The sequence below is a fragment of the Rhinopithecus roxellana genome, chromosome 4 (genome assembly GCF_007565055.1).
Source record: "Rhinopithecus roxellana isolate Shanxi Qingling chromosome 4, ASM756505v1, whole genome shotgun sequence".
NCBI classification, from domain to species: domain Eukaryota; kingdom Metazoa; phylum Chordata; class Mammalia; order Primates; family Cercopithecidae; genus Rhinopithecus; species Rhinopithecus roxellana.
Window position 1 is genome coordinate 51105901 of NC_044552.1, and position 25448 is coordinate 51131348.

The 25448-nt window shown below is 36.5% G+C and overlaps 1 protein-coding gene across 3 annotated transcripts in view; it reads right to left on the reverse strand.

Moving 5' to 3' along the window:
- Positions 1–569: 569 nt before the first annotated feature.
- The window catches only part of FBXO9 (F-box protein 9), a 33156-nt gene continuing 8277 nt past the window's right edge, over positions 570–25448 (reverse strand). For 2 of the 3 annotated variants that reach the window (XM_030928811.1, XM_030928810.1), the window contains exons 5-14: positions 23406–23463; positions 21385–21484; positions 19197–19327; positions 17681–17795; positions 6347–6465; positions 6071–6161; positions 5334–5429; positions 4920–5013; positions 3249–3400; positions 994–1168 (exon numbers count right to left, since the gene is read on the reverse strand). In XM_030928811.1, coding sequence (XP_030784671.1) covers positions 1060–1168; positions 3249–3400; positions 4920–5013; positions 5334–5429; positions 6071–6161; positions 6347–6465; positions 17681–17795; positions 19197–19327; positions 21385–21484; positions 23406–23463 — 1065 coding nt within the window. In that variant the 3' untranslated portion in view covers positions 994–1059. Of the gene's footprint in view, positions 1169–3248; positions 3401–4919; positions 5014–5333; positions 5430–6070; positions 6162–6346; positions 6466–17680; positions 17796–19196; positions 19328–21384; positions 21485–23405; positions 23464–25448 lie in introns of all 3 variants that reach the window. The other variant, XM_010364030.2, reaches the window with a different exon arrangement.

The window sequence follows — 25448 nt, forward strand, 5'->3', positions numbered from 1 at the left end:
ATCAGGTAGAGGTCTACCAGACACAAACTCTGAAATTAAACACTAATAGGACTGTTACTGGGAAGGGGGACTCCTTTGAGTAAAAAGGTAAGATATAATTTTCCTAGGTGGCTGGTGCTCTCCCCCAAGTTTCATACTGGAACAAGAGTCAGGCTCAGGTTTACATGATCCTCTACTATTCTTTTGTGAAGAATGACAACTGAGTCAGTTGGTTGAGCTTGAAGTGTTCCAGTCCTAAGGGATTCCACTCTCACTTAATGTCATATATTGGTAAGGTGCCTATATGAGGTCAGTGTTTGTGGCTACATATAAAGACCAGTGATGAAATGGGAAAATTATTTTTTTTCTTTTAATAAGAGACAGGGTCTTGCTATGTTGCCCATGCTGGACTCAAACTCCCAGACTCAAACTCCTGGGCTTAAGCTATCCTCCTGCATCAGCCTCCTAAATAGCTGGGACCACAGGTGTAAGTCACCACACCTGGCTAAGGGCAATGATTCTTAAAGTCTCTGCTGGCTATCTAGGACTCTTATTAAATATTCTGTTATTTTTAAAAGGCCATCCAAATATATTTTCTTGAAAGAAACATTTATTTATGATCTTTATTGGTGAAACAATTCAAACAAATCCAGAACAGGTTCTCACACTTTGAGCCTTTAGTGCAAAAACATTATGCCATGCGGGAAATAAAATGCTTATCCAGTGGAGCTCTCCCCTGATGTATTTAAATATTAGGATGCTCAACTAGAAGATGACTTATGTGACAGAAATCTGCTCATAAATCTGCTTGAAAAAGGGCATGATAAACTTCATATTAAGGTTTCTCACAACATAAATATGCTTAAGCAAATTAATTCCAACTTAATTTCAAAACACCCCAAGAATCAACTATCCCTTTAAATAAAAAAAATAATCAATTTATACTCTTCTTAAAAGAACTCCAACAATTTAAAATAAGTTCCAATTCCATATATATATATACACATTTATAACTTAGGTGCTCTTTTGCGCTATATACTTTAATTCATGCAAAAGTGATAGTGGACTGGACTTGAGGCTCTACAGAGGCCTTTCTGAGAAAGCTGTGTAGCTCCTTACTCTGGCGAAGAACAAGGGGGTGTACATTTTGTCAATCTCAAAAGCACTCACTGCAGTCTCACCAGTTGATCTGTAAAAAAAAAAAAAGCACAAAATTACTAATACAAGGAAATTTCAAGTCATTTAAAATCCTGTGTGTTTGGGGAAGGTTATTCTATGCTTTAGCCTTTTTTATTTTAATTCATCTTAGGAAATTCTATATAATATAGGCATACTGTAGAAAACTCAAAAAATTTAGAAATGTATACAGAAACATCACTCATAATTCCAACACCCAGATAGAGCCATATGAGGGATATTTTCTCGTGTTTCTTGAGATCAAAGTTAGTAATTCTGCTTTTTATTTCATTTAATTATTTGCATTTTCCCATACTATTATTTTTCAGAAAACATTTTTAGTGAGGATGATATTTCACTGTTGGCTTGTACCACAGTTTACTTAACTGGAGATTTAGATTGTGTCTACTATTTCTCAATTTAAAATTAGGTGATTTTGATGTCCTTCAGAGATTCCTAAGAGTAGAATTTTTAAGTCAGAAGCTATAGACATTAGGTTCTTGTTAAAATATTTCAGAAAGAATTATATTCCTAGAATATAATTTGATTATTTAATAATTGCATGATCAACAGCATAATTATAGGCACGGGGGAGGGAAAGTAGGTGGTAAGTTATGCTACCACTGCCTTTTATTCTTCTCCTTCTGACAAAGAGAAACAAAAGCAGAGAATTCAAGTGATTTTATAAATATTACAGGAAGTCAATGTGATAATTAGCAGCTACAAATAATGCCTGTTGTAATGTCCTTTTTTCTCCTAAATAAAAAATGTTTTTCTAATGGGTCAATATAAATTATAACCATCCATTGTTCATTTGCTTGGTTCTACTTCAGGGTTTGGTTTCTTTTTTTCTTTTTTGAGACAGGGTCTTGCTCTATCACCCAGGCTGGAGTACAGTGGTATGATCATAGCTCACTGCAGCCTTGAACTCCTGGGCTCAAATGATCTTCCCACTTCAACCTCCAAATTAGCCGGGACTTCAAGGTGCATACCACCATGCCTGGCAAATATTTTTATTTTTTGTAGAGATGGGGTCACCCAATTTTGCCCAGGCTGGTCTCAAACTCCTGGCCTCAAGTGATCCTCTTGCCTTGGCCTCCAAAAGTCCTGGAATTACAGACATAAACCTTCACACCTGCCCAGGTTTCTTTCTTTGAAAAGCAGAAAAAAATTCCACAGCATTATAGAGAGAAGCAAAAAGGAGATACAGTAGAATTGGTCGGCAAAAGTGAGAAAGAAAAATGTTCTGTTGTCAGGACCTTCCAAATGAGCGGGAAAAAGTTATTTGTAAAGTGGAAATGTGACACAGTTTTCAACAATGTGGTTAAGGTTGCAAAGAGGCTAATGAAAGCTGACCTCAAAACTTCTCTCTCAAAATTTTGGGATCAAGCAGAACGAAGAGCCTTCAGTCACGTACCAATATTCTTTCAAATCGAACAAGAGTTAATTAACCTTAATAGCCACAGGACTTGATATTTCACTTTCTTTTTAAGTTTTATGTACTTCTGTATGGCTCCTTTCTCACACCTCCCCTCTTCAGTTCACTGATTATGATGTACAGGTAAATGCTACTGCATAGAACTAAGAGTTTTAAATAGGAATCACCTAACAGATTTGGCTTTGGAATACCTGCAATCTTATTTTTTTAGTAGACTTACTTTCCTAACTACAATTTTATTAAATCAGTGTATAAGCCCTGAGGATAAAACAAAGGAAATAAAGCAAAAAATGGTAACTGAACTGTGGGAAAAGAAAAATGATGTGGTATTTTAAAACGGCTTTAAGTCATGCATGGACAGCTCACAGCTGACTAAGTACCATTCTCCCCATGGAATGCTACTTTTATTTCCAAAGTGGTGGTACCAATTCACATTCCAATGGGCACTATATGAGTGTTCCAAATGCTCTGCTTCCTCAAGCATGCTTAGTCTTTTTCATTTGGGCCATTTTCTTGGTTTGTAGTAGTTTGTAGTAGTATTGGTTTTAGTTTGTAATGTAACTCAGAGAAATTAGAAACACATCTGAAATTCTTAAGCTGGATATGAAGTATACATTTATAGTGTAACCTTGTTATTTTTATTGCATTCACCTACTTGTAAGTAATGTGACAAGAATGATGTATCCAGATGAGTTTGTTGAACCTCTGGTGGCCACTGGAACATAGCTGTAGCCCCACATGAAAACTCTGATCTGCTTCTTGTACAGGGACACGACGAAAATATCTGTATTTATAGTCGAGTGGTTTCTGCAAAAAAAAAGATGCACAACCTATAATGAAACCTTACCTCACTGCTATGTTTATAGAAATATTATGCAACAGTGACACTAAAAGTAACATAATACTTGCATGCAGTAAAGAGTTGTTTTGAATATTACCAGAACATATGAGTGCTTTAAAAATTGCTAAATACTCTAAAAATATCAGGTTTTTCCCCATCATCATCATCATCTCAGTTAATCATCACAATAACCTCATGTGTTAAATATGATTGCATTATTTCTATTTACTAGCTAAAAAAATAAAGATCCAGGGAGGTAAAACTACTATGTAACCAACGTTACATAGATGGGATGTAAAATTATTATCTCCTACCTTTAAGCCTAGTATTTCCTTCTACTGGAAAACACTTGGACATTTTTTAAGAGGGAAAGTGATAAATTGGTGAAGGATGTAGAAAAAGCACAGAGTATAACTTATCTTTTGCAATAACAGTAAAATAAGTGAGCAAACAGCTGTGACATTTCATTAGAATTACACTTCTGCAAATACTGCTGCTAAACAAAACAAAACAAACAAAAACAAAACACTATGAATGTTTCATCATATTCTGAAGAGAAAATTGACATTCTACATGGGAGTTCCTAAACTCTTTTATTAGATAAAACCTAAGCAACTAAGGCCTTCCAAATTCCCAATTTTGACCTCAGGAAACCTGCAGTCACAGTCAAAGCAACTCTCTCTGTCTCTCAGGCTGCTGCTGCCCAGGCTCCAGGAACCCATCAGAGGGAACTAGAGATGCCAGCAGCAGGCAGCCACAAGGTTATAGGACTCGCAGATGAAATTCTGTCCTGTCTTGACATATGATGTTAGAGAAGGGGGGATTTCATACAAAAGAAATATCCTTCAAAAGCTGTATTAATTATAAAGACAACAAGTAAATATTAATATTTATTTCAAATACCATACAACTGGCTTCTTGGGTACATATAACAATTTTTAACCAGGATTGAAAACATGCATATGGAGAAAGGTTGTGAAAAAATTAGGCTACCAATCTGTTAAGAGATTTTAAAGCACTCTAGAATGTCAGTAATCATATTTGCTTGGCATTTTTTTCCTTTTATAAGAGCAGGAAGAAAATTATCTGAAGTTATGTTATTTCCAGTAGAAACTGAAGTTCTAACAGTATCCTTATGGAAAGAATTAACTGTATGAGCTAATTTAGGAAGAAAAAACCCCTGTGATTCAAAATGAGCAGAGCCAAAAACATATTCAGGTATAATTTTACTAGTTATTTCACAAGAGATTTCAGCTTTACATTTTCATATATAAAAAACAAACTATCTGGTAAAAAAACAAACAAGCTGATCCAATAAAAAATAACCACATTTTAGAAAACTCTCCAGCTTTCTTCAGTGATTGCTAGAAGTTAATATACATTTTATAATAATCAGAGAGGGTTTCTTTGTCATTCTAATCGAGAATGCTTGGATGAATAGGCTATTAAGGTAAGAAAACTATTAATTCCACCTCGTATACTCACTTCTTCTTTTTTCTTAGTTATTACAGCAAATACTTTGGTCTGATTGTCTGTGTCTTGTGACAAGCGATAGTGACCCAGTAGAATTGCATCAGTCCTTAAAAAAACCACAAATTGAATCTAAATCAGTTATTAAGTGGATTTAAGTAATCTAAGAAGTAACAAATTACAACAGTGTTTATTCTTGCTTGAAAAGAATCAGCTAAGATTGAGTAAACCTCAATTCCAAGGCTCCAAAGACTTACTGAAGTAGATTTTCTAAGGAAAAGCCCAGAAATTGGTATTTTTCCTAAGCCCCCGAATGACTGCTTTTAAAATCATCCAGTATTAAGTGAAGGAAACACTGGGTTACTTTAACCTGCAAGCAACCATATAAAACGTAGACTGGATGGAGAGCCATTAAAAAAAAAATACTACCTGGTATTCCTAGTTCTTAAACGGGGAACAATAGACTGAGGCTCTTCAGGGGTTGTCAACATCATCACATGGCCGTCAGGAAAGAATCTTATGTACCTATGTAATAAGAAAAAGAAGACCAAAACACAACCCACACACGAAGTATAAAATACGTCCTTACCTATCAGTACCTACACCTATTCATAGCTAGGAAACCAACACTGAAATACCATGGGCTAAAGAACTGCTAAAACATTAAAACAAATATGACTGACTACCTGTTAGTCCAGCAACAAAGAACCAAAGATACTTTATCACCTTCCTCAGGGAAAACTGTTGAACTTTTAAGTTTTACTCATTGAATAAAAGTCAAATATTGTCTTATCAAAGTTCTGTGCTTTTTCCAAAGCACAATTTCAAACAAAGTGAGATCCACACACAACGGTTAACATGTCTATTTTTTTTCTAAATGCCAGTAATATTTGGCAAGCAATAAAATGGAATAAAAGCACAAGCTATTTGAAAAGGCAAATATACCCAGGGCAAAAGACAAGGAGAAATCTAAAAGAGGCCAGAAGAAATTCTGTAATTTATATTAGCCTATTGGTTTTTTGAGTGCAATTCTTATATTGTATTACTAGATAAAAATACTGAGGGCCATTTTGTGGGTAAATTAAAAGCAACAAAGAACAGATGTCCATTTAACTAATACATGGAGAGAGAGAATTTTCCACTCACTCAGTGTACTACAGTGGTACCTGTAATATTCCACTTGGTGCCAGGCTCTATAGAAACCATCAAGAGACTGTTCCCCTTGACGAATATATGTGGTTTTACTGATATACACTCCTATGAAAATAATTTTAAAAAGTTAAAAATTATCATATTAAGACATTTCCAGCATTATTTTACTGTGGTTTCCTTTAAACATGCTTATAGTACTCACATTCATCACAGAAAACTGAAATGGCATATTTATCAAAATCAGCATTACAGATCACTATTTCTGCTGAGTTCTACAGAATCCAACCTACCATCAAACCGAACACGAGGCCGTTCTAAAAACATCTCTCTCCAGGATGTGTATGGAACAAGTTTAATACAGCTTCTGCCCCAAACTTTCAAGCAGGCCAGACGCCATATTTCAGGGTCTCTAGGGAATAAAAGCACAATGTCAATAAAGACCAAGTCCCTACACATAGACATAAATCTTTTTGCTGTCAGCCATCTTCCATTTAGCAAGTATTTGTTGAACACCTGGGAGGCACTGTTCTGAGGAGAAACTAATGGACAAGACAAAGGCCCTGCTCTTTTACTGTGGGAAAGCAAATTGAGAGAAAAGCTTCTGGTAGTATGCTTAGTGCAAAAATCAACCAACAGACAAAGTAGAGTCAGCAGACAGAAATGATGCTGATGAGGAAATAGAGGCTATCTCAGATAGGGAAGCCAGGAAATGCCTCTCTTGGAAGGTGATCATAGTGATGGGGATAAGTATCTCAGGCAGCAGTCAGAGCATGTGCAAGGCCCTCAGGCAGAAGTGTGACTGGTGGGCTCGCCCAAGGGTCAGCAGGAGCACACAGCTGTGGCAAAGTGGGCATTGTGCAGAGGGAACTATACGATGAGGCAGTTGGGGCAAGTGAGGTGGCATCATGTAGGCAGGAGTGGTTATTTACATGAGATGGATGCCATTGGAGGGTTCTGAACATAATTTATGCTTTTATTTTAAAAGATCACTCTGGTGGTTTATGGAGAATATGCTCTAGGGGTATAAGAGTGGAAACAGGAAGACCAAGTAGGACGCCACTATGTAACCCAAACCAAACAGAGGAGTGGCTGAGTCGGAAGGGTTGTTGCAGAAGTGGTAGAATGGTCAGACTGGAGATAAATTTTGAAGGGAGCACCAACAGGACTTTGTTTAAAAAATTAATGCAGGGACTGGCCACAGTGGCTCATGCCTGTAATCCCAGCACTTTAGGAGGCCGAGGCAGATGGATCACGAGGTCAGGAGGTCGAGACCAGCCTGGCCAGCATAGTGAAACCCCTTCTCTACTAAAAATACAAAAATTAGCCAGGCATGGTGGCAGGTGCCTACAGTCCCAGCTACTCAGGAGGCCGAGGCAGAGAATTGCTCGAACCTGGGAGACGGAGGTTGCAGTGAGCCATGACTGCACCACTGCACTCCAGCCTAGGTGACAGGGTGAGACTCCGTCTCAAAACAAACAACTCCCCCCCCCCAAAATTGACATAATTCTGCTTAACTAAAAATATTTTTAACTCCATTTCTAACTTAAAATATTCAGGGTCTGTTCGTTTTGTTTTTTTAAAGTGATGAGGTCTCACTATGTTGTCCATGCTGGAGTGCAGAGACTATTCACAGGTATGATCCCACTACTGATCAGCGTGGGAGTTCTGACCTGCTCCATTTTTAACCTGGGCTAGTTCACCCCTCCTTAGGTAACGTGGGGGTTCCCCGCTCCTGGGATTTTACTACACTGATGCTGAACTTAAGTCAGCATAGTGCACTAGAGCCCAAAACTCCTAAGCTCAAATAATCCTCCTGCCTTAACCTTTTGAACAGCTAGGACTACAGGCACGTGCACCACCATACCCAGCTAAGTATTCAGTTTTAAAGATGCAAAAACTAGCCTGGGCAATGTAGCAAGACCCTGCCTCTTAAAAAAAATTTTTTTTTAAATGAACCGGGGAAAAATACAAAATGAAAAAAAAAAATTAAACAGGCATGGTGACACATAGCTGTAATTCCAGTTACTCAGGAGGCTGAGGCAGGAGGGTGGCTTGAGGCCAGGAGTTTGAGGCTGTGGTGAGCCATGACGGCACCACTGCACTCCAGCCTGGGCGACAGAACAAGACCTTGTCCTGTTCATTCATTCATAAATAAGTAAATGAAGCAAAAGCTACTTATCAGTGTCAGATTGAAAACAATAAGTCCTCTCAAATTTGTTAAAATGTATATTTAAAACGTTTGCTTTTAAACAATTACTTTTATGATGACACATGAAGTTTTACTCCTGAATATTTGCTTAACCAATTCTTTTTTTGTTTTTGTTTTTAGGGTAGGCAAATTAAGCAGTGGGGAAGGAACAAACAAATCTGTAACTGGTTGTGATCAATTAGATGTAAACGACCACTGCACTCAGACCAACCCAATTCCTTCTTTATAGTATTTTCTCACATACAATTACAAGTTAATGGAATAACTATGAAAGTTGTCAAAATCAAAATGAAATCACTAATGTGAAGAAAATCCTGATAGAGCTGGGAAAGGCCATGAAAATAAGGTTCTCATACTTGTATGCCTGATAACAAAAAAAGACTACAAAAAATACAACCCTGCACAAAGGCCATTAAACCTTACACAAAAAATACTTCTACAAGGACATCTGCCCAGCCAACTGCCTGTGCAAACTTGAACTGGCATTACCCTTGTTAATGATCTTTGTAGCCAAGGATAATTATTTCCAAAACAATTATGTAATCCTTCTCATTTTTTCCTTTAAAAACCTGCCTGCCTTTACCTCCCTGAATAAGCACATGGTTTACCATGGCATGTGTATTCCCATTGTGATGCTCTAATCCCAAATAATTTTTGGGAATTTGTTATTTAGGTGGTTTGTTATTTAGGTTGACATACCAAAGTGTCAGAAGTGGGATCTGAAAAGAGTATTACCTGAAGGAATCAGAGATTCTTAGAACCAGTGTGCAGTACTGACTTGAGTGCTCTGAGCACTCTACTTCCATGGCTTGCCTTTTCTGCCCTGGTGAATTTTCTTTCAGGCTGAGCCTCCTTCCTTTTGGTAGAGGCTTCTTGATATAATCTGGGATCTGGTTTGGATAAGGTCATCTTAATAAAGGACCATACACCCCTTTTTGAGATGATAAACTTTATGTATTTCCTGGTAAGTCCTTTCTGGTGTAAAGAAAAATGTCTTTTTAGATTGGGTATTCTTGGTTTCTACAGAATTTACATTCTGTTCACGTCTTCTGGTGAATTTACTTTTGATTTTGTCTGTGCACTCAGTTTAATATTTTGTTTGATCTGCAATGCCTGGGCTAAAATATTTGTGAACATTCTTATTTTGGCTTTTGATTTGGTTTGACTCTTTTCCCTTGCTTCTTCTGAAAATCTTCCACGAGCAAAAATAAAGATTCTGAATGGTGGACACAAGATGGCTAATTAAAAACCCCTAGGGCCAGGCACAGTGGCTCACACCTGTAATTCCTGCACTTTGGGAGACTGAGGTGGGCGGATCACCTGGGGTTGGGAGTTAGAGATGAGCCTGGCCAAAATGGTGAAATCCTGTCTCTACTAGAAATACATAAATTAGCCAGGCGTCGTGGTGCATGCCTGTAATCTCAGCTTCTTGGGAGACTGAGGCAGGAGAATCGCCTGAACCCGGGAGGTGGAAGTTGCAATTAGCCAAGATCGTGCCACTGTACTGCAGCCTGGGTGACAAAGTAGACTGTCTCAAAAGAAAAAAGAAAAAAAAAAAAAGACAAACCACTCGGGCAGTCACCACCATCTAAAACACAGGTCTAAACTCCTGACTTTCCCTGACAGGATTTGCAGAATTTTCTTTCCTCTCAAGAGAGTAATAAGAACAGAATGGGATTCTCAAATGTTAAAACATGCCAGGTTTTCTGGGATTCCAGCAGACTACATCTTATAGCCTATTCTTGTGCACATTTTTAAACTGATGAGCAAAATTACATCAAGAAAAATTTACGGCTCAAATTATCATCATTCAAAAACCCGCAACTATAGAATATATATAGTCTAAGTTATTTTTTTCTTTATACTTTGAAATCTGCTGACTTTTCCATTCATGTTGAGATAAAACTCACTGCCTATGACATGTTAGCCAAGATTAAATAAAGAAGAATTTTGTGTAATTTAAAGGTTATTTAAAGCCTATTTCAAAATATGGAATAAGAAACAAATCAGTAAGTAGGAGAGAGAGATGTGAAGAAAGTTACAAAGATATATTTTTGGTTAAAAAAAAGTGAAAAAGAGAATAATTTTGTACAAAAAAGAATCTTGTATGGTAGATTTTTGTCCTAAAGTAAAATGACTAAAATGTCCTAAAGTAAAATGGTTAAAAAAGAGGAAGGTATACAACAGAGCAGAAAGTCCAAGCATATCATCAATGTAAGCTGTGATGAGGTTCATAAAAGATTTTGTGTGTGGTCAAGTTGGCTATAATTGAAGAGAATTGTTTATAAGCCTTTCTAAAGATTGAGCTTTGCTATTATAAATACACTAATACAAAACTAAAAAACTTGGTCCTCTGTTAGAACAACGAGGTTTTCTTAAAGTATTAATTTGCTCTTAGTATTAATAAAACTGAAAGAGGTTTTGATTTTAAATTCTAAAATCTGTTGAACAGCCATCTGCAAAACTACAGTTTCTATTTCTTCCTGGGATCTAATTAATTTCCCTAGTTCCAGGTTGGAAATGCTGTCTTTTTCACTCAGAATGGTAATTTCACTTCTCAAGGTAAAATTGTTCTTTCTGAAACTTCTCAGATTTATATCAGAAGTTCAACTTTTGCTGTACCCCTCCTGCACATGATTTGCAGGTCATACACCATTGCCTTCTGTTCTTTCTACCCTTGAAAAAGTGTATCTTTTTGCTTGGCTAGGGTGATAACTCTCTCCTTCAACCTTTTTGTCAACTCCTCTTAATTTTTTCCCTCTAGTTCTCGCTCTGCTGTTAATAGCCTGACACTGAAATGTTTATCTTTTTTTTTTTTTTGAAATACGATCTCACACTCTGTCACCTTGGCTGGAGTGCAGTGGCATGATCATGGTTTATTGTGGTCTTGAACTCCTAGGCTTGGGTGATCCTCCAGCTTCAGCCTCCTGAGCAGCTGGGACCGCAGGTACACAAACCACGTCCAGCTAATTTTTCTATTTTATCGTAGAGATGGGGTTTCACCACGTTGCTAAGGCTGGTCTTGAACTCCTGGGACCAACCCATCAATCCACATCAGCCTCCCAAATTACTAGGATTATAAGTGTGAGCCACTGCACCTGTTTTTTTTTTGTTTTTTTGTTTTTTTCTTTTGAGACAGGGTCTCACTCCATCACTCAGGCTGTTGTGGCGTGATTAGAGCTCACTGCAGCCAGGCTCCAGCCATCTTCCTGCCTCAGCCTCCCAAGTAGCTAGGTGTGCACCATCACACCCGGGTAATTTTTTTGCTTTTTTAGTAGAGATATTGTCTAGGTTGGTCTTGAACTCCTGAGCTGAAGCAATCCTCCTACCTTGGCCTCCCAAAGTGCTGGGATTACAGGCATGTGTGACCATGTCCGGCCTGAAATGTTTAGTTTAAAGGTCTAGAAGAGCAATGTTTTCCTCCAATATAACTTGATTCTGTACTTTCGGCTTTACATGGTATATGAATTATTCCATGTAACCAGGAAACTTCCTATGCTATTTAAGAGCCACTGTATTCTCCTGCTCAAGTTACTAGTTTTCTTGTTTATATTTCCTCTCTAATGTGGACACGTAACCCTAGACACTTCCTGTCCCTAATTAAATTCAAGTACCCTTTTTATCAGGTTTAACTTCCAAGTTACCTAAATAGGTTTCCCACAAGGAGAAGCAAATACCCTACAAAAGGTGGCAAATACCCTACAAAAGGTATTTCTTTATCTTTTTGGCAACTGGCCTAAAAAAAAATTTAATGTTTTATCAATATAACGCCTGTGTTTTCTTTATTAGGTTTTTGGTTACTTAGGAAAACTGAGCTTTACAAGGATTAAGGCTTTTACATCCATGTAACTTTCTGCACTGCTTTTAAGATCTTTTGATTATCAGTATGGTTAAATGAGTAACTTTGCAGTAGCCAGCAATTTCGTTTTGATCAAATGTTTTGAACCTTTGACATCTCTGGCAGGTTTCCCCAGAATCAAGATCCTAAATTAAGGCCTTCCAATTGAAAAATAACTTTGAGATTTTCTTTTTTTTTTTTTGAGATGGATTTTCGCTCTTGTTGCTCAGGCTGGAGTGCAATGGTGCGGTCTCAGCTCACCGCACCCTCCGCCAGGTTCAAGCAATTCTCCTGCCTCAGCCTCCTGAGTAGCTGGGATTACAGGCATGCACCACCACGCCCAGCTAATTTTGTATTTTTAGTAGAGAAGGGGTTTCTCCATGTTCGTCAGACTCATCTCGAACTCCCGACCTCAGGTAATCCGCCTGCCTTGTCCTCCCAAAGTGCTGGGATGACAGGTGTGAGCCACCACACCCAGCCAACTTTGGGATTTTCTAGTTGGGCTCCTGGAAAGCCTCAAAGAACGTATCTCTCATCCTGTAGATATATCAAATGATTAACCTCACTTGGTAAATTGTATAGGAGGCACTGCTAAATAATAAGTATTAGATCTTCTTTCAGTTACATTTATGGGTATGTTATTGATATAAATGTTTCAAAAACTATGTAAACTCATAAAAATCTAGTATGCTATTAGTTATAAATTTCTATTATATTAAATATTTTCTAAAGCTGTATTTGTATAGATGTTATTAATGTATTCTAAAGATTTGATGAAATTTATATAAAAGTCTGATAGTCCTGATGTGACACTGTCGGTCATGATTCTGGTTGTTATCTTAAAATGCTACATGTACTAAAAATAACTAAATTTCCTTGTCAACTGAGAACTTTCACCAGATTTTACATGGCTATTCTAAGTTTTTGTCATCACAATTATTATTTTGAATTCTCTAAAAACATTTGCAATCAGCTACAGTCCAAAGCTGCTGTTCATGGAAAAGACTCTAGCAGTACTCTTGAACAAAGATTTCTGGTAACTTTAAGATCAATGGACTAAATAAAAATTTCCAGAACTCTAATAAATTCATGAGTTCATAGAACTACTAATAAAGATCAAGCAGCAAAACAAAAAATTACATAAAATTGATGTAAATTATGAAGAGAATGTCTTTGTGATGTTAGTAGACTTTTGTGAACAAAGGTGGAACCATTTGCTTTTTCTCCCTACTTGATTTCTCCAAAATTCAGAAACTATTCATATTATTTTTATTTATATAAGTTCAATAAAAATCTACTCTCTCTATATGAGGATACAATTAGAAACATTAGTTATATTACCAAGGCTTTGACTGAAAATGTCATATTTAAGAATGTGCATAAAACATCTGGCTTCAAGAGTTCTCAGCCTTATCCTGAGTAAAACCTGTCACTTCCCAGCAGGCCCAAGAACCTTAAGACCCTAAGTGAAGTCTAAAGTCTACCTTTCTTTGACTTCCTAACCTCAAGAGATTTTTAAATCTTAAATTCCTATATGATCAATGTAGGAAAAAAAATTTCTTAAAAAAAAACTACAATACACCTGTTGTTATCCACACGTACACTGGACTGTTTCATGAATTCTCCTAGTTTCCTTCAGGATTGGACCACAACACTCCAACTAAAAACAAAAACTTCTGTTCCTAAAGCCCTATAAGCTGAAACTATTCAAAGTTTAAGAAACAAGTCTCATGCCTGATCTATGAGCCACACAACAATATCATGACCAGAGACATTCAAACATAAATTAGGAGAAGCTGATGTTTTTGTGAAAGCTGTAGACAGCTTTTCCCATGATACCAGAACCATTTCATAATAAGACTTTTACCCCCATTTAATGCTACTTTTTTCACTTGACAGGATAATGGTGTAATTGAAATTTCATAATCAATAGCTTCTGCTGGTAACTTAACAGAACCTAACCCAAGAAATCCTTTAGTATTCATTGGTTAAAGAAGAAAATATCTGTGCTATCACTAGTACTACATGCTGTACCTAGATAAATCCCTCTGATAAAGCTGAGACCCACGTACACAAAATAAGAAAACAGATCACATGATTACATGGTCTCAGCTAATCCCCTGTGGTCACTGATCTACTCAATTAGTCGTTTTTAAGCCTAGGTTCATGGCTCAAAACCATTATGCAAATTGGAATTATCATATTACTATTAACTTTGTATCTGTTACTTGTTAAATTTCTGCAGAAGTACCACACCTAACAATAATGCTGGCCCAGCATTTTGAGTAAAAAAGACTATGGAACAGACAAAAATCAAACTTAATAATGGAATCCAGGTAGACACAGCCTGAGAGTCATTCCCTTCAAACATCCCTTCTTGCCCAAATGCGGCTTAAAAGGGTTTTGACACGGACTCCTAGTCGTTAATCTTTCTCCCCAACATGGGATGAGACTAGCAACCAGGATCTGTCTATCCTGGTACTATGGGATGTCAAAACCTAACTACAGGATGATCAGAGAAAGATACTGATCAAAAGGGGAAAATGTGAAAGTTGTTAAAATAAAAATGGAGTCACTAATGTTAAGAAAACCCTTACAAAGAGAGCTGCAGAAGGCCATGAAGAGAAGGTTCTCAGGCTTCTATAATAAGTATGGTTAACAAAAAAGACTATAAAAAACACAACTTTGCACAAAGGCCATCACAACCTTACACAAAAAAATATTTTTGCTGCAAGGACATCTGCCCAAGAAACTGCCTGTCCAATCTCAGACTGGCGTCACCCTTGTTACTGATCTGTGTAGTCAAGGATTATTTCAAAACAATTATGTAATCCTCATTTTTTCCTTTAAAAACCTTTGTTTCCCTGAATAGTTTAATATGGCATGTGTATTCCCATTGCAATGTATTATTCTCAAATAAATTTCTTTTAGAGAGTCTCTCTGCTTGTTATTTAGATTGACACAACAGTGCTACAGACCCTAGTGGCAATCCACTAGGTGTTTAATAGGTACTTGTTAAATAGACAGCACACAGAATTGTGAAAAAGAGTCTTCAAGAAATTCAAACATTTTATGAAAACTACAAGATTCCAAATGGAATTAATTTAAAAATAATGCACCTGAATTTTAAGAACAAAAGTTATTTTAAAAAATTCTATATACAGACTAAGTATATATTTTTATATAAGATGCCCATGACAGACTAGTCTCAAATGACCTTATATTAAACTAGAATTATTCTTTGCATAGCAAAAAATAATTTTTTTAACTTTTTAGTTTCAGGAGTACATGTGCAGGTTGGTTCTATGGATCAATTGTGTGTCATGGGGGTTTAGTGTATATGTTATTTTGTCATCCAGGCAATAAGCATAGTACCCAATAGGTATTTCTGATCCTCACACTCCTCTCACCCTCCACCCTCAAGTAGGCCCCGGTATCTATTGTTCCCTTCTTTGTGTCAATGTGTGCCTAGACATTTAGCTCCCACTTATAAGTGAGAACATGCGGTGTTTGGTTTTCTATCCCTATGTTAATTCACTTAGGATAATGGCCTCTAGCTTCATCCATGTTGCTGCAAAGAATATCTCTTTTTTTGAGACAAAGTCTCACTTTGACAGGTTGGAATGCAGTGGCATGAACATGGCTCAACTCACTGCGGCCTCGACCTCCTGGCTCAAGCAATCCTCCCACCTCAGTCCCCCAAGTAACTGGGACTATATGCGCACACCCCCATGCCCAGCTAACTTTCATATTTTTTGTACAGACGGGGTTTCACCATGTTGCCCAGGCTGGTCTCAAACTCCTGAGCTCAACTGATCCTCCCACCTTGGCTTCCCAAAGTGCTGGGATTATACGTGAGCCACCACATCTGGCCTGCAAAAGTTATTATCTCATTCTTTTTTATGGGTTTGTAGTATTCCCTGGCATGTATGTACCACATTTTCTTTATCCTGTCTACTGTTGATGGGCGTTTAGGCTGAGTCCAGGTCAGCCTATTGTGAAGAGTGCTGCAACGAACATATGTGTGCATGTGTCCTTATGGCAGAATGATTTATATTTCTTTGGGTATATACCCAATAATGGGATCGCTGGGGTCAAATGGTAGTTTCCCTCCTTTTTTTTTTTTTTTTTGAGACGGAGTCTCGCTCTGTTGCCCAGGCTGGAGTGCAGTGGCGCGATCTCGGCTCAATGCAAGCTCCGCCTCCCGGGTTCATGCCTCAGCTTCATCAGCCGCTGGGACTACAGGCGCTGGGACTACAGACGTATGCTGCCACGCCTGGCTATTTTCTTGTATTTTTAGTAGAGACGGCGTTTCACCGTGTTAGCCAGGATGGTCTTGATCTCCTGACCTCATGATCCGCCTACCCTGGCCTCCCAAAGTGCTGGGATTACAGGTTTTAGCCACCGCGGCTGGCCGGTAGTTTCTCTTTTAAGTTCTTTGAGGAATCGCCAAACTTGCTTTTACAGTGACTGAACTAGTTTACATTCCCACCAACAGCACAGAAGCGTTCCTTTCTCTCAGCAGCCTTACCAGCATCCTTTTTATTTTTAATAATAGCCATTCTGACTGATGCGAGATGATATCTCATTGTGATTTTGATTTGCATTTCTCTAATGATTAGTGATGCTGAGAATTCCTTCATACGCTTGTTTGTCACATATATATCTTTTGAAAAGTGTTCACGTCCTTTGCCCACTTTTTAATGGGGTCGTTTTTTGCTTGTGAATTTAGGTTCCTTATAAATTTTATTTATTCTTTTTTTTTTTTTGAGACAGAGTCTTGCTCTGTCCCCCAGGCTGGACACACCCAGTTGCTGGCACAACTGCAACCTCCGCCTCCTGGGTTCAAGCAACTCTCCTACCTTAGCCTCCCAAGTAGCAGGAACTACAGCCCCTTGCCACTATGCCCGGCTAATTTTTGTATTTTTAGTAGAGATGGGGTTTCACCATGTTGGCCAGGCTGATCTCAAACTCCTGACCTCAGTTGATCTGTCTGCCTTGGCCTAAGGGTTTTTATAGTTTTAGGTTTTACATTTAAGTCTTTAATCCAACTTGATTTGATTTCTGTGTACTGTGTAAGGAAAGGATCCAGTTTCCATCTTCTGCACATGGCTAGCCAGTTATCTCAGCACCATTTATTGAATAGAGTCCTTTCCCACACATAGAAAAATTTTCAAAATATAGAATAACTTTTAATGAGCCACAAGAAAATTCGAGTGCTGTTTTATTCTAAACCATTACCACAATGGATTTACAGTTACTATAAAGATGACTTGAATATATTTTTCTAATATAATTCTTTTTCCCATATCAGTTAAGCTGACATGCAAACCCTATGGACGCAGTATGGGTTACTACATCTGTCCTATATATTATTCTATACCCTATAAACCCAGCATATTCTAGCCTTTAAATTCTAAGTTATTTGAGAAAATTAAGTACAGCTTAGCAAAACTTGTTTATTCTAAGCTTTAACTCAGAATACTAATCAAGTAATTTTATCAAAATTGGCAAAGGAGCATCTTTGTTTTCACCGTTGTCTGAGTTGTTTAAAAAACAAAAACAAAAACTTAGTACCTGGCACAGATGTAGAATCCTCTGCATACCAGCGACAACTGCTCCAATGATCTGAGGTCCAAGTCACTAGACACCACCCATCGGAAGATGTACATCAAGACCTCCATTGGCAGCACTGCAAAAGAAAATCAGCCTTCAGTGACTCTTCTGTATGTCATTATGTTGTCACAACCACATTCCCAGTACATTTATATCTTCCTAGAAATTTATAAATGACACCCTCTGTATTGCTCAGAGCTGAAGCATGAATGTATTTAGCTACTCAATAATAATGAATGGTTCTTAACATCAAGACATAAATATCTTTGTTTTTCAGTATAGATCTGAAGCTACTTTTTATAAAACACTATTTTCCCTCATATCAGATATATTAAATGTTTTAGAAAAATAATCTACTATGTATGTGTGTGATCCATATTGCATCTATTAACACTAAAGTTACTTTCACCTCCTTGCAAACTTTCAACTGTCCTCCTCTGAAAAAGCCCTGAGCCAAACAATATTTAACATATTAAAAATACATTAATTTCTTTCTTTTTGCTTTGAGACAGGGTCTTGCTCTCTTGCCCAGGCTGGAGTGCAGTGGTGCAATCTCAGGTCACTGCAGCCTCTGCCTCCCGGGTTTAAGTAATTCTCAGCCTCAGCCCCCCAAGTAGCTGGGACTACCAGTATGTGCCACCACACCCAGCTAATTTTTGTATTTTTAGTAGAGGTGGGGTTTCACCATGTTGGCCAGGCTTGTCTTGAACTCTTGGCCTCAAGTGATCCTCCCACGTCAGCCTACCAAAGTGCTGAGATTACAGGCGAGGAATGAGTCACCATGCCCAGCCAAAAATACATTAATTTCTGAACATTCAGCCTGTCTCAGGACAATTGTTCAGCATGGTTGAAATGCTTCATGATACCAGTATTCCTTCAGTTTTCTTAGGGCTATCTCAACAACTCAGACTTACCCTGTTAGATCTTTACTGAAAAAGGTATGGCATCCTTAAACAACAGCACTACAAACTGTTCTGCTTTAGATTTTAAAACAGCTTACTACTGGGTTGGGTGCAGTGCCTCATGCCTGTAATCCCAGCACTTTCAGAGGCCGAGGCAGGTGGATCATGAAGTCAGGAGTTCGAGACCAGCCTGGCCAACATAGTGAAACCCTGTCTTTACTAAAGATATAAAAAATTAGCAGGGCGTAGTGGCACACACCTGTAATCCCAGCTACTTGGGAGGCTGAGGCAGGAGAATCACTTGAACCCGGAAGGCAGAGGTTGCAGTGAGCCAAGATTGCACCACTGCACTCCAGCGTGGGTGACAGGGTGAGACTATCTCAAAAAAACAAAACAAAACAAAACCACAAAACAGCTTAATAGTATATGCAAATGATAATTATAACTAGATCTTCCATCATATTCTGAACTAAAGCAGCAGTTATCTGGCAAATTATCTGACCTTATAAATTTGGAAATCTTTAATCTAAGGTTAAGATATTTCTCACTGAGTTATAAAAAACAAGTATTCACACCTGATATATGAGTTTGACTGCTCTCAAGCTCAGGCTGACACAGTTTGAGCACAGACTCCTGAAATGTGAGTTGCTGCTGGAAGTAGGACAAGAGATCTGCCATTTTGCTATCATCATCATTATCTTCAATGCTGAAAAAAAGAAGGTGAATAAATTAAGTGCCTCAGTCTATAAGCGTATAGTTTAGAACTGATTTTTCATAGCATTTTCAAATTTGCTTTACAAAAAGTCACCTAAAGCTTATTCAATATGTGATACATTTTTAAATGTGATGAATTTCTCCTGCCTTACAAAGGAATACCATACCAGTTTTTCAAAGAAAAAAGCTTCAGTAATTATCATCCAGAAAGAATTAGAATTTTTGGATACAGGTGTTGTGTTGAGATTTAACTAATTTTATTGTAAAGTAGAGATTTTATGAGTTAGTGAAAACTTTCAAATGATTTAAAAAATCTTAATGTAGTATGTTCTTTAACCTTAATTTATTCTAACTGGATAAAAACCAAATCTACAGATGTCATCTGAGGTACTTACTTGCCAAGCGTTTTCTAACAGATTTGCCTTATCAGCCTACCTTCAGAGAGGAAAATACCTACTTTCAAAACATCTTAGGGTTCACAAATCATCTATCAATATATGCAAATGTGTAGTGAAGGGTGCTAGAAAAATGTCTGAGCTTTCTATTTTTACTGAAGGTAAACCTTAAAGATGATCAGACTTACAAAGAGGATTGGATGAAGGCAAAGTTAGAAAACCAGGAAGTTTCAAGTGATGCAGACTTAAAAAAAAACAAAAAACAGGAAGGGCATTTTATAATACAACAAAATATAAGTGTGGTTGAGGCTAGATGGACTCAATGGCTATTCTACAAACGTTACAGGAAAGAAAAAGGCAAACTTTTAGGGCTTATCAAATTTTATTAAAAAAAAAAAAAAAAAGATGAATCCTTAAGGAACTTTCATAGCATCTGGGTTTGTATAAAAAATGGGAAAGAAAAGAAATGCCTCTTTAATATTTTAATACAATCTTTCTTAACAGCATCTGGCACATATTTATAAAACTGGCGAAGAGCTGAGTCTAAACAACTCTACTCAAATATAAAGAAGGTTTAGAAAAAACCCAAGTGATTCATTTTAAGTATGAACTACCTCACACTGTTAACTCTAATTTGGTGAACAATATTATTAGCTGAAAATTTAAACACTTTTATTAATATTGACCTCGTTGAGATGTTTTTAATATGACTTATTCAAAGCTTAAGTGTTAATACCATATGCAGTTAAAAAAGCATTGGCAATAAGCATATGTTATCAATAAAGGTGACAATTATTTCATGACAGAGGGAATATATTAATATAATAGCTAATATTTCATTACCAAAACTTTTTTCTCTGTACTGCCTATTTTTAACCTGACATTCTCTCATGGGTACAGACCCCCTTCCCTTCTAATATCAGCAAATTGAGTTTTGGGAGACAGTGGAATTATACCAAAACAATTTTATAATTGTCTTGCAAATAGTTTCAAAAGGATTGCCTTAAAGATAAGTTTTCTTGATCTTTATCCACATAAAACCAACGCTACTTCATGGCTTTGATGCAAGTGGCAACTATATAATTCAAATATGATTTCTTTTAGGAATATATTAGCACCTGTGTTTTTAATGTTAGAGTTTTAATGTTCTACTAAAAAAAATTAAGAGAATAATAACGTCTTTTATAGTTCAGCATTTTCCTAATAGAATTAGAAGCCTTTTTTAAAATGTAAAATTTCAAACATATACAAAAGGAAACTAGTGTAATAAAATTCCATGTACCCATCACTCAATTTTAACCATTATTAACATTTTGCCAAATTTAGCCTAATTACATTTTAAAACTTTCTACTTAAAATAGGTTTCAGAAAGTTGAAATGTGTCCTTTAATTTACTCCTTTCAGTAACTACTGCTTTTATTTTTTTAAACCATTTTCATTTTATTATTTTTGTATCTGTTTAAAAGGTGCATTTCCATGTCTTAATCTTTCAATTTCCCTAATTAAAAAATTTCTACAACTTTATAAACAAAGATATACTAAAGAGTATAGAGCTTAACAGAATTAGCACCATCTTACGTTAAGAGTCAACAGGACAAAGATGCTTAACTTTAACAAACTCTATGCATTACTGTCTATCAAATTATATACGCACTAGCTGTTTCCAACGCCATCACCATCTGGAGACCGGGTATAAGTAATCTTGAACTCTATATCAGGTACAAGTTGCATAGCCCTACGATAAAACTTGATGGCTAAAAGAAGAAATAAAGCTAAATTAGCTATCACCACACATTTTTGTCATTTCCTTTGATTACCCTTAACTGTGGTTTAATTTGGTAACTTTCTCTACAATCAGCCAAATTCTGTTTTTCTACATGCAACAGTAGTTCAGTGACACAAAACTATTTCCAAACCTTACTGCTCAGAAAGAAACTTTTCCCTAAACTTTAGATGTTGTATTTTACTCTTATGTATTAGCCCTTCCCATCTTTTTCCTCACCCTCTTATGTATCATGCATTTTTAAATAGTTGTCTTTCTTTGGGCTCTGAAGATGCAATTGCTATAGCCAACAAAAATACTTCTTTTTTTTTTTTTTTAAGACAGGGTCTCACTCTGTTGTCCAGGCTGGAGTACAGTTGGCACGATCTCGGATCACTGCAGACTCCACCTCCCAGGCTCAAGTGATTCTCCCACCTCAGTCTCCTGAGTAGCTAGGGCTACAGGCATGCATCAGTCAGCACACTCAGCTAATTTTTAAATTTTTTGTAGAGACAATGTCTTGCCATGTTGCCCAGGCTGGTCTTGAACTCCTGGATTCAAGTGATCCTCCTGCCTCAGCCTGCCAAAGTGCTGAGATTAGAGGCGTCAGCTACCATGTTTGGCCAAAAACACTTCTAAGCAAACTTTTCTAAGACACAAAGTTGAGGAAAATTAAACGTTTCCTACTGGGTGGAATAAATAATAGTTTTTTTGTTTAATTATCCTTTAAATTTAACTTCCTTTAGCCCAGCTGCCTCTTATTTACATAAGCAATCTTCAAAACTTATTTTTTACAAATCTAGACAAGCAGTTTACAGCTGTAATATTCACTAACTCTCCCCACAGAGATATACCAGTAGAACTTGGAGCTGTAGAGGCTGACTAGTTCTTTTTCCCTACAAAGAAGTTTATAATTTAATATATTCTGCCATGTTCTATTATTCTGGATGAATTACCATACACTAAGTGGAGATGCGAATTTCACAAACCAATGAAGGCTGCACAGGGACTTGACCAATTGGGCCTTTCTAAAAATCTAAAGAAAATTATCACTAGAAGAAATTTGCACATAAATGCAGTAACTCTGAATGATGTTACTTTTGGGGCATTTTCAAATGATTCAAGCACAAGGATTTTTCCTATGCCTCAATTATCTTTACTATCACAAAATGAAAGCATAGTTACAAACTTAATATGGTAAATAGTCCTATCACTTTATTTACACATTTCTATTGGGTTAATAAAAGACACAAAGCTGACACGTATATTACCACATATTTCTGTTAGTAATATGTAAATTGGAACTTAGAAAGAAAAACATGTATTTTTTCCTCAATTTATCCTTTATATTCCCATCCTCTGAAGTAATTTTCACCCATAAAAAGAGCATATTGTAAAATGAACAATTTTAAATACTGTATTAATGAAGAATAACTAAAGCTAAATGTAAAAAAAAAAGTTATTTTGCTTATCCTACCAATATGATGATGTTTCTCAGCAATATTTTTTTGCAAAAGACAGGTTATATAGAAAAACAATTTCTATTTTTCATTTTTTAAAAAACAATTTCAAATACAGTTGGCTCTCTGTATTCATGGGTTTCACATTCTCTGATTCAACCAACTGCAGATCAAAAATATTTAAAATAAAACAAATAAAAAAATACAGTATAACAACTATTTACATAATAAGTAAGTTATATGTAAATATTAGACCATTCATATAAGGGACTTAAGCATTTTGGTAGCTACAAAGGCTCCTGGAACCAATTTCCAATGAGTACTGAAGGAAGAATGTATTAAGAAAACTGATGTTCTATACCAAATATGTTACAGTAAAAAAAAATATGGTTAATAACAGAGTCATTATTCAGAAATGTTATGATGATATGAACCTGGGCTCTGAATTTTTACCTTCATAGAGAGCTCCATTTTGTTCTTCTTCTACTGCTTTTAGGAAGAGTTCTCGAGCCTATAAAAATATAAAGTAAAAATTTTTGAAAACCTGCATTAAAAATTAGTACGGATGGCAGAAGGAAGGCCTTTTTAATAAATTGTGTCAAATAACTGGACATGCATAGGCAAAATAAAGAACCTTGGCCTAAACCTCATACTTTACATAAAAATTAACTTGAATGGATCATGAACTTAAATGTAAAACCCATAAAACTTTTAGAAGAAAAGAAAAAATCTTGGAGACCTAGGACTCAGCAAAGAGTTCTTATATTTGACACCAAAAGCACCATTCATAAAAGGAAAAATTGATAAACTGGACCTCATCAAAATTAAAAATTTTTGCTCTGTGAAATGCCGTTAAGAGGATGAAAATATTTACAAGCCACATATTCTACAAAAGACTTGTATCTAGAATACAAAAAGAACTTCCAAAACATAACATTGAAAATATTAGCAATCTGGCTGGGCATGGTGGCTTACGCCTGTAATCCTAGCACTTTTGGAGGCTGAAGCAGGTGGATTGCTTGAGGTCAGGAGTTCGAGACAAGCCTGATCAACATGGTGAAACCCCGTCTCTACTAAAAATACAAAAATTAGGCCAGCATTACTGGCGGGGCCTGTAATCCCAGCTACTCAGGAGGCTAAGGCACGAGAATCACTTGAACCCGGGAGGCAAAGGTTGCAGTGAGCTGAGATCACGCCACTGTACTCCAGCCTTGATGACAAAGCGAGACACTGCCTTAAAATAAATAAATAAATAATAAAAACAAAATTAAAAATTAGCAACACTGAATGCTGATGAGGAGGAACTGGATCACTCACACATTGCTAGTGGGAACTTAATATAAGATACTCTAGAAAACACTTTGGCAGTTTCTTTTAAAATCAAACATGCACTTACTATAGAACTTAGCAACCGCACTCTTGGGGTTTCATCCCAGAGAAATGAAAATTATGTTCATGCAAAAACCTACACATATATTTCCATAGCTCCATTCATAATAGCCAAATATTAGAAACAACTCGAATGTCCTTCAACCAATAAATGTTAAACTGGGGGTACATCCATACCATGCAATACTATTCTGCAATAAAAAGGAACAAACTACTGATATATAATAACTTGGACTGATCTTGAGGGAATTATACTTAGTGAAAAAAGCCAATCTCAAAAGGTTACATATCGGATGATTCCACTTATACAACATTCTTGGAATATCAAAATTACAAAATGGAGAACAGACCAGTGGTTGTCAGTTGTTACGAATGACTAGGGAAAGGGAGTATATAACTATAAAACAGTTCTGTATCTTGATTGTGGTGGCGGTTACATGAGGCTACCTTCTAACAAAACTGCAAACAACTATTTATACACATACACACAGGCAAGTGTTTATAAACCCAGGAAATCTAAGTAAACTGTGGATTGTTCCAATGTCTATTTCCTCATTTTTGATATTGTACTATAGTTATGCAAGTTGTTACTATCAGAGAAGGCTGAAGGGTACACCGGACTTCCCTATACCTGTGGACTTGTAATTATTTCAAAATAAAAATTAAGAGGAGATAGAAGGTAAGTCATTATGATAATGCCAATTATTTAATGACTAATTGTAAACATAAACTTGGATCTGATGGTAAAAAGATGGCAGCCTCTATGGAAGAAGAATAATAAGAAATGAAATGGTATGCTGTGCCTGCTCTTAAGTACCAGAAGAGATATGAATATTAGACAGCATTCAAAATATTATCAATGTGAAAGTATTTCAAAATTTTCCAGAATAAGAAAAAGATTAATGCATTATTGTAAGCTGATCAACTCAAAATACAACAAAATACTGCATGAAATTAAGACCTCTGGAAAGACATTAACATGTGAGCAATCTTTTCAGTTCTATTAATAAATTCAGAAAATTCTGTTTTTTCTTTTTGGTTCTGTTAATAAATTCAAAGACATCAATCTTTTAGAAACCACATGAATCCCAGAGGTCTATAAATTAA